Source organism: Sminthopsis crassicaudata, chromosome 1 (genome assembly GCF_048593235.1).
Source record: "Sminthopsis crassicaudata isolate SCR6 chromosome 1, ASM4859323v1, whole genome shotgun sequence".
In the NCBI taxonomy this organism is placed as follows: Eukaryota; Metazoa; Chordata; class Mammalia; order Dasyuromorphia; family Dasyuridae; genus Sminthopsis; species Sminthopsis crassicaudata.
In genome coordinates this window covers 636,354,841-636,367,965 of record NC_133617.1, presented here as the reverse complement: position 1 = coordinate 636,367,965, position 13,125 = coordinate 636,354,841, and the positions used below count along the sequence as shown (strand labels likewise).

General features: G+C 33.4%; 1 protein-coding gene across 13 annotated transcripts in view; it reads right to left on the bottom strand.

Annotated features, from left to right (window-relative positions):
• The window catches only part of KDM4C (lysine demethylase 4C), a 433,156-nt gene that overhangs the window by 198,436 nt on the left and 221,595 nt on the right, over nt 1–13,125 (bottom strand). For 10 of the 13 annotated variants that reach the window (XM_074282887.1, XM_074282892.1, XM_074282890.1 and 7 more), the window contains 2 exons: nt 1,100–1,290; nt 113–369 (listed from right to left, as the gene is read on the bottom strand). In XM_074282887.1, coding sequence (XP_074138988.1) covers nt 113–369; nt 1,100–1,290 — 448 coding nt within the window. The remainder of the gene's footprint in view (nt 1–112; nt 370–1,099; nt 1,291–13,125) is intronic. The other 3 variants (XM_074282894.1, XM_074282893.1, XM_074282885.1) reach the window with 1 other exon arrangement.

Sequence of the window (13,125 nt, the reverse complement as noted above, 5' to 3'; positions counted from 1 at the left end):
ATAACTTCAAAACAAGTTACTAAATATTCCATTTGCAACACCACAATATCTAAAAATCATCCTATAATCAAAAGACTGTAACTTTTAAGTGAAATACCAGTCTTTATCTCACCTGACACTTTAATATTATCCAATAAATTCTGATCCACTTGCATCCTTTTAATCATGTTTTCTTCCCCAGAACGCATTGCTGTATTTATCAGCTCCTTGTTTTCTGCTGATTTTTCATTGACCTTCAAGCCATCTGTTGCTGCTTCAGTGGCTACAATTTCTGTACCAACTGCCATGGTTAATGTTCTCTCATCCTCAGGAGTTTTAAGTTTTTTAGATCGAGATCTGGTATGCTGGAGGCTGTTACAAGAGATATTGCTGTCAAAGCAGAATGGCTGTCATGAATAAGAGAAAATGTCTACCAAAATAAATATCCCTTCCAACAACCTAAATTGGCAAAGGAAAATCTGATGTTTCATTCTTTATGCTAATAGAAGTCTGTATAAATAAACAATTGTTTAGACTTTTCATCTACCCATCCTTCCTCAATTACTATTCTTTGGTAAAGGATATCAGATTAGAAAGCTAAAACTATCTCAAATAATTTTAATTAACCAATGCTGAAAATAAGTCATTAGAAAAAAAAGTCATAGGCAAATTCCAAATATTTAAATGGCTTATGTAAAAGAGGTAGCAACAGAACAGAGCCTCAAACCAGTGTAAAAGGCAGACATGACAAACACTGTGACCTCATGAAATTAACAATTTTGGGGAGAAAACACAGTATATCTCATTTTATAGATATCCCAATCAGAACCACTATGCTACTGTGCACAGGAAAAAAAATACAAAATAAAAACAAAAAGACACAAAACCAGAGGCCCCTGTAAGTCAGGACATATAAATTGACTTGTGTCAAGGTAGGAGAATTTGCCTAAGGACAAAACTCTGAACTGTCCACTGTCATTAGGAAGGAGAGATTAGGAAGGGTAAGAGGGAAGGGGAGAAAAACATAAGTTTTTTTTTCTTACTTTTTCTCAAAATAAGAAACTAAGCTGTTTCTCTTTTCAGTCTTTTAAAAATTGATAGGAAGGAAGAAAGTAATTACCTTCTTGATGGCTTTTTAATTTTCTTCCTCTGCATCCACAACTTCACTTCTGGTGTCATTTCTGGAGTGGGTAGTGTGTGATCAATGGTATATATATCTTTGCCTTGTTTCCAAAGATGATACCTGTCTGGTTGAAATTTCTTCACAAAAATATCCATTGAAATTTTCACCATGTCTTTCCTACAGGTACACTTCAAGACAAAATACAGGATGCATGATACTGGAGAATTCTAAAGCATTTCTGGAACTAAATAAAATTAATTTCTTTTCAACTATCCCTACAACAAATCAGGAACAAATGAAGACTACATAACATCACAATGATGTACATTTTCAAACATTTAATTTTAAGCAAAGAAAATTTTCCAAGAAGATGACTGCCAAAATTTATGCTACTCTTTTCAAACTAGAAACAGGATGAAAAAAAAAAATTACACATATTTCACAAGGTCACCTTGAAGTTAGTACCAAAAATGAACCCAAAATTAGAGAACCAATGTGAAAATTGTCCAATCCATCCATATTTGTCCATCCATATTATAAAAAGTCTTTAGGTAGTATCAGACTTAGTAACAAGTTTGATTTGTTAGCAAGTTTTGATTTGTTAAACACTAATTTGAATAATTTATAATACAAAAATTTATGGGGAAAAAGACTGAGAAAAGAAGACCTATGTGAATGCAAAAATGATTTAAAATGTTTACAACATGTTTTCCATGCAGAATAAAATTTTTTACATTCTTCAAAATATGGAAAACTAAAATTAAGGCTTTTTTAAAAATTAATTTCAATTGGGGCAACTAGATTGCGCAGTGGATAGAGCAGCAACCGTGAAGTCAGTAGGACCTGAGTTCAAATCTGATCTCATACACTTAAGATTTCCGAGCTGTGTGACCCTGGGCAAGTCACTTAACCCCAATTGCCTCAGCCCAAAAAAATTAATAATAATAAATAATATATTTATCATATATTATTATATATTATATTTTATAATATATTATATATAAATAATAAAATTATTACTAAGTGATTTAAAGAAAGTTTTTTTTTTAAAACACAGTTCAAAAATAAAGAATTTAAGAAAAACATATTCTATAGTTATGATGTATGAGACATCCAGGTTCTCCTTCCATCTAACAACTATTCCTCAGCTTTTTTTCCCAACTTTTGCATTCATAACATGTTCATGAACAAGGGTGTTCCCAAGGCTTTGTCCTAGACACTATCCTCCCATTATCACACTTATATAACATTTTCTGATTTACCAAGCACTTTACAAATATAATCTCATTTTATTGCTTGGGTAATTACAAAATTGTTCCAGTGTGTCTCTCTAAATCAAGTCTTCCATAATTATAATTCATATTCAATTCACCTAAAACATGATTTTTCTAAAGCACTGATCTGCTCATGGCTAAAGCACCTGATCCCTATTCAATAAGTTCCAGTGACAACCAAGTACCAAACTTTGATATTCTAATCTTTTCCTAATGTGGCCATTTCCTCTTTTCAATCTACTTAAATTTACTTCCTGCCATGAAATCAACCTTCCAGGACTTAGTGTTCCCCCATATAACACTAAATCTTCAACATACAGGATTGCACATTAGTTATCCCACAGGCTATCCTGTCACTTCCATTTCTCGATTTCCTTATCTCATAACTTACTTGACCTTTCCTAAATTTTCCAGTGTAAATGTAAGCTCTTTGAAGGCACAGAAGTTCTTTTTCCCTCTCCCTAGATTCCCCATACTAAAACAGTGACAAAGAATAAGCTATTATTTTTGACTTGTCTAGAAGATAACCATATCATACCTTGCATAATGGTAAATAACTCATAAAAAAGTTAAGGGAATGTTATATATCACATAGGATATAAATTTTAAAATGATTACTCAGATTTTTAACTCTTGATGGCACTTAATTAATGAAATTACTAATTGAAATATAATGTAAGATTTTTTTGTCATACAATTCTCAGATGAAGAAATTGAAACTATTTCTAGTCATAGGAAAAGATGCTCCAAATCATTATTAATCAGAGAAATGTAAATTAAGACAACTCTGAGATACCATTACACACTTGTCAGATTGGCTAGAATGACAGGGAAAGATAATGCAGAATGTTGGAGGGGATGTGGGGAAACAGGGACACTGATACATTGTTGGTGGAACTGCTAATATATCCAGACATTCTGGAAAGCAATTTGGAACTATGCTCAAAAAGTTATCAAACTCTACATACCCTTTGACCCAGCAGTGTTCCTACTGGGCTTATATCCCAAAGAGATCTTAAAGGAAGGAAAGGGACCTGTATGTGCAAAAATGTTTGTGGCAGCCCTTTTTGTGGTGGACAGAAACTGGAAACTACGTGGATGCCCATCAATTGTAGAATGGCTGAATAAATTGTGTTATATGAATATTACGGAATATTATTGTTCTGTAAGAAATGACCAGCAGGATGATTTCAGAAAGGCCTGGAGAGACTTACATGACCTGATGCTGAGTGAAATGGGCAGGACCAGGAGATCATTATATACTTCAACAACAATACTATATGATGATCAATTCTGATGGATGTGGCCATTTTCAACAATGAGATGAACCAAATCAGTTCCAATAGAGCAGTAGTGAACTGAACCAGCTACACCCAGGAAAAGAACTCTGGGAAATGACTATGAACCACTACATAGAATTCCCAATCCCTCTAATTTTGTCTGCCTGCATTTTGGATTTCCTTCACAGGCTAATTGTACACTATTACAAAGTCCGATTCTTTTTGATCAGCAAAATAACTGTTTGGACATATATACATATATTGTATTTAATTTATACTCTAACCATTTAACATGTATTGGTCAACCTGCCATGTGGGGGAGGAGGGAGAGAGAAGGAGGGGAAAAATCAGAACAAAAGCCTTGGCAATTGTCAATGTTGTAAAATTACCCATGCATATATCTGGTAAATAAAAACTATTAAAATAAAATTTTAAAAAATTGGAAGTTAAAAAAATACATTTATAAAGGATTAATTAAATATTTCATAATTTGTTGAAATAATACAAACTGAAAGCCAAAAGTTTATGCTTAACAATATATGGTATATGCTTCTTGCTGAGAAAATTATAATTTTCGTTTCTCTCTTCTGTAATTATTAATAATCACCTTAGTCAAGTCAAAAAAAAAAAGAAGAAAGATTTTTTTGTCATAGTTTTTCACCAATTTTTGGACTACACATCTGCATTATTATCAGGCAAATAAATAAGTCCTTTCAGCTAATTTCCTGATTCTATTTATAATTTACAGACATGAATCAAATCAACATAAAAAATTATAAAATACATACAATTATGATTTATATTACTCAATAATCATGTGAACTATTATGATATTTAAACATAGAACTGAAATTATACATTTATGTTTCTATGAAAGTAATCTAAAATAAAAAGATAAATGAGAGTCCAGGTTTTTGGAAGCAAAAAGAACGATAAGACAACTCATTTCTATTCCATTCAACTATATTTCTGAAGCCCAAAAAAAAAAAAAAAAAAAAAAAAAAAAAGTCAAAACCCTTCACATTTCATAAAATGATTAAAGATTATTCACATATCAATAATGAGAAATAATTATATGGTTGCATTTACTTTCTTAAAATTTTATGCCTATTTTGATTCACCAAAAAGCAAGATACAAAGCAGAAAAACATATGCTATTGACAACATAGAACAACATTAAATTGCAAGAGCTAATCATTAAAATTTGTTACTATAAGCAGTCAAAATGGTGGATTAAAGAAAGCAATCAGCTGAAAATTCTGAACATTCTTTTCCAGACAAAAGTAATCAAATTATGAAGTGACAAATGCAATAAAAGGTCAAAGAGAGACATTATTCCAACCTAAGACAACTTATAAGGTCAGCATAAGGGATCTCTGGCATTACAATGGGCACCAGCCTAGAATGCAAGCAGCAAGACCAGTAGTGGTTTGTAGATACCACAGCAGCAGAAACCTCAACAGCAGTTGCTGCTACAGCAGTTTTGGAGGTTCTCACTAAAGAGATGGTAGAAGGATTAAACAACTAGCCAGAAAGAGATTACAGAGGATCTTCTTTGACACTGAATATTGTGGTACTGACTACTCTAGTACGTACACTATTCTGAGTTGCACTTCCAGGCTACTCAAAAACAACTGATCTAGAAAATAATCTGAGGAGAGATAATGTAAGAATCATTAGACCACCTGAATGTCATAATCAAAATAAGAACCTAAGCAAACTGGCCTGATATCTTAGATCCAGAGGGTAAAACAGAAATTGAAAGACTCTACTGATAACTTCCTGAAAGGTATTCAAAAATCAAAATTCCCAGAAATACTGTATCTAATTTAGAAGAGTTCCTAGGTCAAAGGGAAAATATTGCCAAAACAACCAGAAAGTAACAATTCAAAAACAGTAGGGACACAGTTAAGAATCATACAAGATTTAGAAGCTTCCATATTAAAGGAGTGGACCCTTGGAATATGATATTTCAGAAAGCAAAGGAGCAAGGAATACAACCAAGAATATGTACCCAAGAATTAAAAGACTATGTCTCACTAATGTCTTGTGAGCATATTGATTAGCAAATGGCACATGATTCTCCAAGGCACACCAAAATTTTTGTAATTACACAATTAGAATTTATTGGAAATATATTCAAAAAATACAATTAAGATATTTCCAGTACCTCAACATACTTCTAGCATCCTAAGAGTTACAAGGACAGGACCTTCTCATTTAAGTTACAACATCTCAAAATATCAACAATTAAAGGAAGCTATCTTAAGAGGTCATCTAGAGTAAAATCTCATTTAACAGATGCCGAAATATTCACTTTCGGTGTTATCTAAGTATAAATTGAAAGCCTATACAAGTATTAAAAAAAAAAATCAAACACCGCTCTCCACTAGCACAAAGTAGAGAATCCATCATAAGAATAGAAAAGTTGCCATTTACTGATATTACTGATTTCTTTTTTTTTTCTATAAAGGCATAATGATTCATCATGACAGAAGAGGCTAATTGCATATAAGAAATTATGTTATACAGTGCCTTGCATCTAGTAAGTACTAAATATATATTTAAGTTTCAGCACATCAAATTCAATTGCTGACAAGTTAGGAATCATCCTGGATTCCTCACTATTTCTTATTCCCTGCATCCAACTCAATGTTAAATTCTTTCTTCCTAAGCTACTCTATCCGCATTGTTACAGTTGATATTCTGTAATATCAGTAGGAGAAACTTTCAGTGAAAAAATTTCCTCTACCAACAGTTTTCCAATGGTTCTACAAGTTATAATGCTTAACTTTTTCCCACAAAATACATCTTGCTGATTCTGAAAAAAGGAGAATTATCTTAATCAATAACTAAATTCCTTCACAGTTATAAATCTATGGTACAAATAACTGCCAAAATTATAGTTTATGCTATATAAAAATTGCAAGAGAAATTAAGAATTTATATACCAACAACTATGTGCTAAATATGGTGCTAAATTGCTATTTTGAGCTTAAGGTTTTTGGGGTTTTTTTGAGTGGCTCCCCATCATACCAACCAATCTCCCATTCCCACATACACATTATCTCATTTGATTGAGGCTCTGAGAGAAGTGATTTAGAGAAAAAATATTCAAGATAACCAAAAAAGTAATAAAAGTTGGTCATTAAACATTTATTATAAACACCTATTTTGTGTCTGAAAAATCCAAAGATTTCAGTTTATGGGATAAGATAAACTATTTGACAATTGCTGGGGAAACTGGAAAACAGTATGACAGAAACTGGGTACTGACCAGAATCTTACATGTCTACCAAGATAAGGTTAAATTAAGATGGTTACATGACTTAGACATAAAGAGTAACATAAACAACTAAAGAAAAGTTTGTCAGATGAATGGAGAAAGGAAGAAGTTAAGATCAACAAAAAGAAAGAACATAACAACAATAATTAATTTAGAATATACTTCTTAAAAATAATTTCTCTAAAATATCTCTCTACTTTTTAACATTTGGACTTAAATACTCAATTTGTCAGAGAAAAACAAAATTCAGTCATTTACTACATCCCAGAATGTTTATTCTTTATGAAAAAACTTTTAATCTACCTAGCTGTCCTCTGAATTAGGTTAAATAAGGTTCAAATTAGAGAAGGCAAAACAATACAAAGAGTCATTTGGATTAGCTCTAATAGGTCATTAGAAAAGATCTTCAGCAAGAAAATTTTTTAATGTTTTAGTAAAATTAATCTAGATGCAATGTGAAATCAGACATGGGCTAAAGGAAAAGTGGCTAGATAATAGAGAGAATCATAGTTGATATTTAAATATATCCCTAAGCAGCATATGTGCTCACAACAAAGATGTAGAAACTGGCTGAATCAATGTGAAAAATATTACCATTCTGTTCCCCTTTGATCTAATAAGACAAGTATTCATTAAGGGTTTAAGACATAGAAATATCTAATTTATTCATAAAAATATTATCATGACTCTTGTGATTGAGACAAGAGCACCCTGTCCTTATAAATGCATGAGAGCAAAAACCCCTAAATTAAGAGGTTCAACTATTTAAGTTGATTTATGGTTCTCATATATCTTATTTTATGTTGTAAATATTTATTAATTTTTTAAAAGATAAAAGTAATTAAATTTACATTTATGATTAAATTAGTTTAATTCTCTTTTAACATTCAGTAATTTGTAAAAAAAATTTTAAAAGGCTCATAACATTCAAAACTGAGACCTTCCTGATGACAAGTCTAAATACCTCACTTTACAAAAAAGGAAATAAAGAGTTAGAAAGGTGAAGGGATCTGTCTGAGAATACAAGGATAGTAAATATCAGGCTCAGGAACCAAACCCATGATCTTTTACATGTAGTTTAAATAAGTATCACTTGTACTATAGAATATTACTACCCTCCCCCTTTTATTCCTCTTTCTGCATCTCCTTTCATGGTTCTTGAATTCCAAGTCAACAGACATAAACAAAGGTGTAATACACACTCTCTTAAGGAATATAATGAAAATGAGTATCCAGAAATTACAAGAAGGAAGATCTGCGTCACAGGAACCCTAGATAGAAATGAGTTATCTAGGAAGATAAAGTTGTCAATAAAGTAAAACCAAGATTTGGGGGGAAAGATAAAAGCTCAGAAGAGGAATCAGATTTAGTATGTAAACAAATCACTAGAAACTGAAAAGAGGATCCACAGATGAGTAATTGGCTCTGAAGCCAGACATCAAAGGGTTGCAAAGAGAGGTGAGCAAGAATGGCAACAAATGTACACAGATTTTTCTAGGTTTGACTGAAGAAAAAGTAAAGATACAAGATGATGACACTGCCATACTTTAATATTTAGTTAATTATTATATAAAAAGAAGAGAAAAACATCAAGGGTCAATAAACATTTAATTGCAAAGTTAATTATACAGAAATAATTATATCAAGGATAATAAAAACATAAAAACAAGATTTCTGAAATACACATAAAACTTATCTACCATTTTGCAATTTATAAAGTTTATTATTTAATTATTTGTGCTATTATCACAACTATGTGATAATTTATTTGGAACCTCAAATCCAAACACAATATACGACCAAAAAAATAATAATAATAACAATGTACATCAAAAAATAGTTCTGATTTCTTTTTTTTTTCTATAAAGGCATAATGATTCATCATGACAGAAGGGGCTAATTGCATACAAGAAATTATGTTATACAGTGCCTTGCATCTAGTAAGTACTAAATACATATTTGTTAAGTTTCAGCACATCAAATTCAATTGCTGACAAGTTAGGAATCATCCTGGATTCCTCACTATTTCTTATTCCCTGAATCCAACTCAATGCTAAAGCACTGTTAAATCGCACCTCTGCAACTTCTTCCAAATATGACCCCTTCTCTACTCTGACACTGCCACAAAACTAGTGCAGATCCTTATCACCTCTCACCTGATTACTCTAATAACAGCTGGTAGGACTGACTTCCTTAAGCCTTTCCTGCTCCAATCCTCACTCATTCAGCCCCGAAAGGGATTTTCCTAAATGGCATGTCCAAGCATGCTAATTCCCTACTCAATAAACTCTGGTGGGCTCCTGATAGCCTAGCCTCTTCTACCTTTCCAGGCTTCTTATAACTTATACCCCATAGTTTTTCATTCAGTAACATTGAACTCCTGATTGTTCTATAGACAAAACACTCCATACATTGTCTCTGTTCATCCCCCATTCCTAAATTAAAGTTCTTCTTCCTCAATCTCCAGCTATTGACTTCCATAAATTCCTTTTAAGTCCCAACTAAAATCCCATTTTTACAAGAAGATTTCCCCAACAGCTCTTAATTCTAGTGTCTTTTCTCTGCTCAATGGTTTCTAGTTATTATATATGGCTAGCTCAGTACATATTTATTTGTATTGTTTCCCCAATTGGATTGTGAGTTCCTTGAGGGCAGTGACTTTTTTCTGATTCTTTTTGTATTTCTCAGTGCTTAAAAATACTCAATAAATCCTAGTTGTGTCTTGAAAACTTTAGGTAGAAACTAAGATCTATGATTCCATCCTAGGTGCTCTAAATCAATCCAATGTTCTACAATTTGTACTTCATCATGCTGTTACCTGTTTCATAGGGATACTATAAAAATAACATTAAACAGGAGATTTAAATGAAATTACTATGGACTTAATAAGCAATAATTTTTGCTTCAGGCCAACAAAAGAAAAGAGAAGAAAAGGAAAGATTTGTTGCACTTACAGAGAGAGAGAGAGAGAGAGAGAGAGAGAGAGAGAGAGAGAGAGAGAGAGAGAGAGAGAGAGAGAGAGAGAGAGAGATATGGAGGGAAGAAGGAAGAGAAAAAAAAGCTATGAAATAAGCAAGGAGCACATTTCAGAAGCAATACATAACTACATGTTGCTGATCCCAGGAACAAAGCTGGACTCAATTTGTAGCCTCTAGGCAAATTTGAGATAACTAGTCCTGGTGTCTCAGACTTCTTGGTTTCATAGTGGCTGATTCCCACAGCAATCTACTGTATCAGCAGTGAAAGACTACAGAATCTTACAGTGATGGGGGTTAAGGTCCTTTTAAGATTTCCTTTCTGATTTCCCAACCCCCAGGGCTGATCTTTGATTCATAAATCCTGGTCAAAAAGTACCCTTTTGAATATCCAGGCCCAGCCCCCACCTGATCAGAGCTGGCTTGGGTTTTTCAGCCCCCACTATCTGCTCAGGTTTCCCCAACCCCCCACAGTTTCTTCCTTATCTGAAAAGCCTGCCAAGAACTTGCCCCTTTTAGGTATAAAAGAGCCAAACTGGAGCTCTCTCTCTGCAGGAGCCCTTCCGGCCATGTAAGGGTTCCTGCCCGCCCAGCGATCACCTTTGGCCCTGGCGTCTTTCTACCTTTGACTTTATTTCCAAATTTCTACAATCAATCTTTTTTTAATCAATCTAGGTTTTCAGGCCTGTAAATTCATTTACAGGGGACACTGCGCCTCATGGGACTATCTTACTATCTTTGCGCCGACCAACGGGGTTCTCCCTTTCCTATCTCTCATCAACAGTAGTGACAACCACAAAAATCTGTACGAAAAGAGGACACCAGGCAAACATCCTTCCCAGAAACAAACAGAAACCAGTGCTACATGATGTTTTAAAGTCAAGAAATAGGTAAGAATAATAGGTCAACCAAAAAAAAGAACTTGACCATAAAGCATTATTAGGGAGACAGGGAACCTCAAGATAAAAATACAAAAGAGAGGATTCAACAATAAACTAAGCCATAAGAAAAACAGCAGCTTGCCATAAATCCAACAAGAATTACTGAAAGTGTTAAAGCAAGAATTTTGAATAAGAACTGAAGATGACTAAAAGTCAAATGAGAATTGTAAAGAAAAACTGGGAAAAGAATCAAGAGAAAAAAGTTACGGGAAAAAAGTAAATCTATGAGGGAGAGAAAAGAGGGGGAAGAGAATGTCTAACTGAAAATGAATTAAAATAAAAAATAAATATGAAAAGGATTTTAAAAAATTAGAAATTGCCAAATGGAAGCTATAGACTCCATAAGACATCAAGAACTAAAAATAAATAAAAAAGCAGAAAAGGAGAAAATGTAAATTATCTGACAGGAAAACAACTGAATTGGAAAAGAGATTGAACAAAAATAATTTTACGATAGACTACTTCAAAAGATAGAATCAAATCCAATCCCCTTAAAAAAAAAGAGAGAGAAGAATCAAAGAGGCATAAAAAAGTAAAGTGAGTACTAAGCAATCATAAGCAGCCAATCACAGTTAAATAGTTTATATTCTAATATAGAAAAACAATGCAGAAACCTTCTTATACTTCTATCATCACAGGTAACAAGAAGTGACTAATTAGAGAGAGGTGTGAAGTGACAGATACAGCCTGATAATCTCAAAAGAACTGAAACAATAAAGTCAGGAAGCTGCTGGGGCTCTCCCAGTTTTCCTCCAAAACCATTTGAAAACAAGACTCTGAGCAGACTCCAACAGAAGTCACTCTCCAACTTAACATCAATTGGAAAAACTTCAAGAAAGATCAGTCTCACTGATGTGAAAGGGGTATACAGCCCAGTTCTCAGACAGACTGTGGGAAAACCAGTAAGAGAATCATATCAGCAAGCAACTGAGACTCTTGGTTCTGGCTCAGTAGCAGAGTAAATCAGTAGGGCAGTCACCAGTCCCATCTCAGAAGGCAAATTCTGGAAAATCAGTCTGGGAAATCCTGAAAATACAAGGTGTTCAAAACCAAAGCTCAGAGATGGACAGGAAGCTCGGGATAACCCCCTTTACTCCAGGAGCAGTGTCCAATTATAAAATTTAAATTAACAAACAAACAAACAAAGAGGAAATACAAAAAGAAAAGGAAAGGAAATGAACAAGAGAGAAAAACTTTGACCATAGAAAGCCACTATAAACAGGGAAGAACAATACAACTCAGAGAAGGACAAACTATCCACAGAGGAACTCTCAAAGAATGATATGAATTGGTCTCAAGCCTAAAGAGGCTTCTTGGAAATGCTCACAAAAGGCAAACAAGAGAGGTAGAAGAAAAAATGAGAAAAGAATTGAGGTATGCAAGAGAGTCAATAGCTTGGGAAAGAAAAGCAAAACTGCAGAACTGCAATCTCAAGAAAAAAATACTGCAAGCTGCCAGAAAAAGCAATTTAAATATAAAGGAGCAATAATTAGAATTACACAGGATCTGGCAGCTTGTACAGTAAACTTTTCACGGGAGGATATGGATCTTCAATTAAGTAAAGACTTTCAATTATTTCTATTGAAAAAAAAAAAAAAACAGAACTAAACAGAAAATTCAATCTAATAACACAGGACTTTAGAGAAGCATAAAAAGGTAAACATGGGGAAAATATATATTATTTGAAGGTTAAAATGTTTACATCCCTAGATGGCAAAATAATATCTGCAACTCTGGAGAACAGAATCTAACACTAGGGCAGATCTGGGAAGCAAGGTAATTACCTAGACTGAGAGTGTGTTCGTGAAAGGAGTCTGAAGTAATGATATTAAAGTGAAAGACATTAAGAGATGGGGGGGGGGGGGGGGGGGGAATTCTGTACTAGAAGAAAAGGAAAGAGGAGGTATAATGGGACAAATTAGATTACATGAAGAGTCACAAAAGATTTATTACAATATAAGGAAAGAAGGTATGGGAATGAGTATTATCTAAAGCTTAATTTCATTAGTTTTGGCTCTAAGATTCTCTAATGACTGTTGTGTACAGAACTGTACCTAAGTCTATAAAGAAGTAGGAGAAAGAGGAAAGAAAAGGGAGAGGCTGGATAGAAGGGAGGACAGAAACTTTAGGGAAAAAAAGGTAAGAGAAGGAGGATGGTGATAGAAGATAAGATAGTGGGCAGAGAGGTTTTAAAAAAATACTACTAAGAGAAATAGAAAGGGGTGATAGGAGATAAGGTAGTGGGTTGAATGGGTCAAAAAACAAAC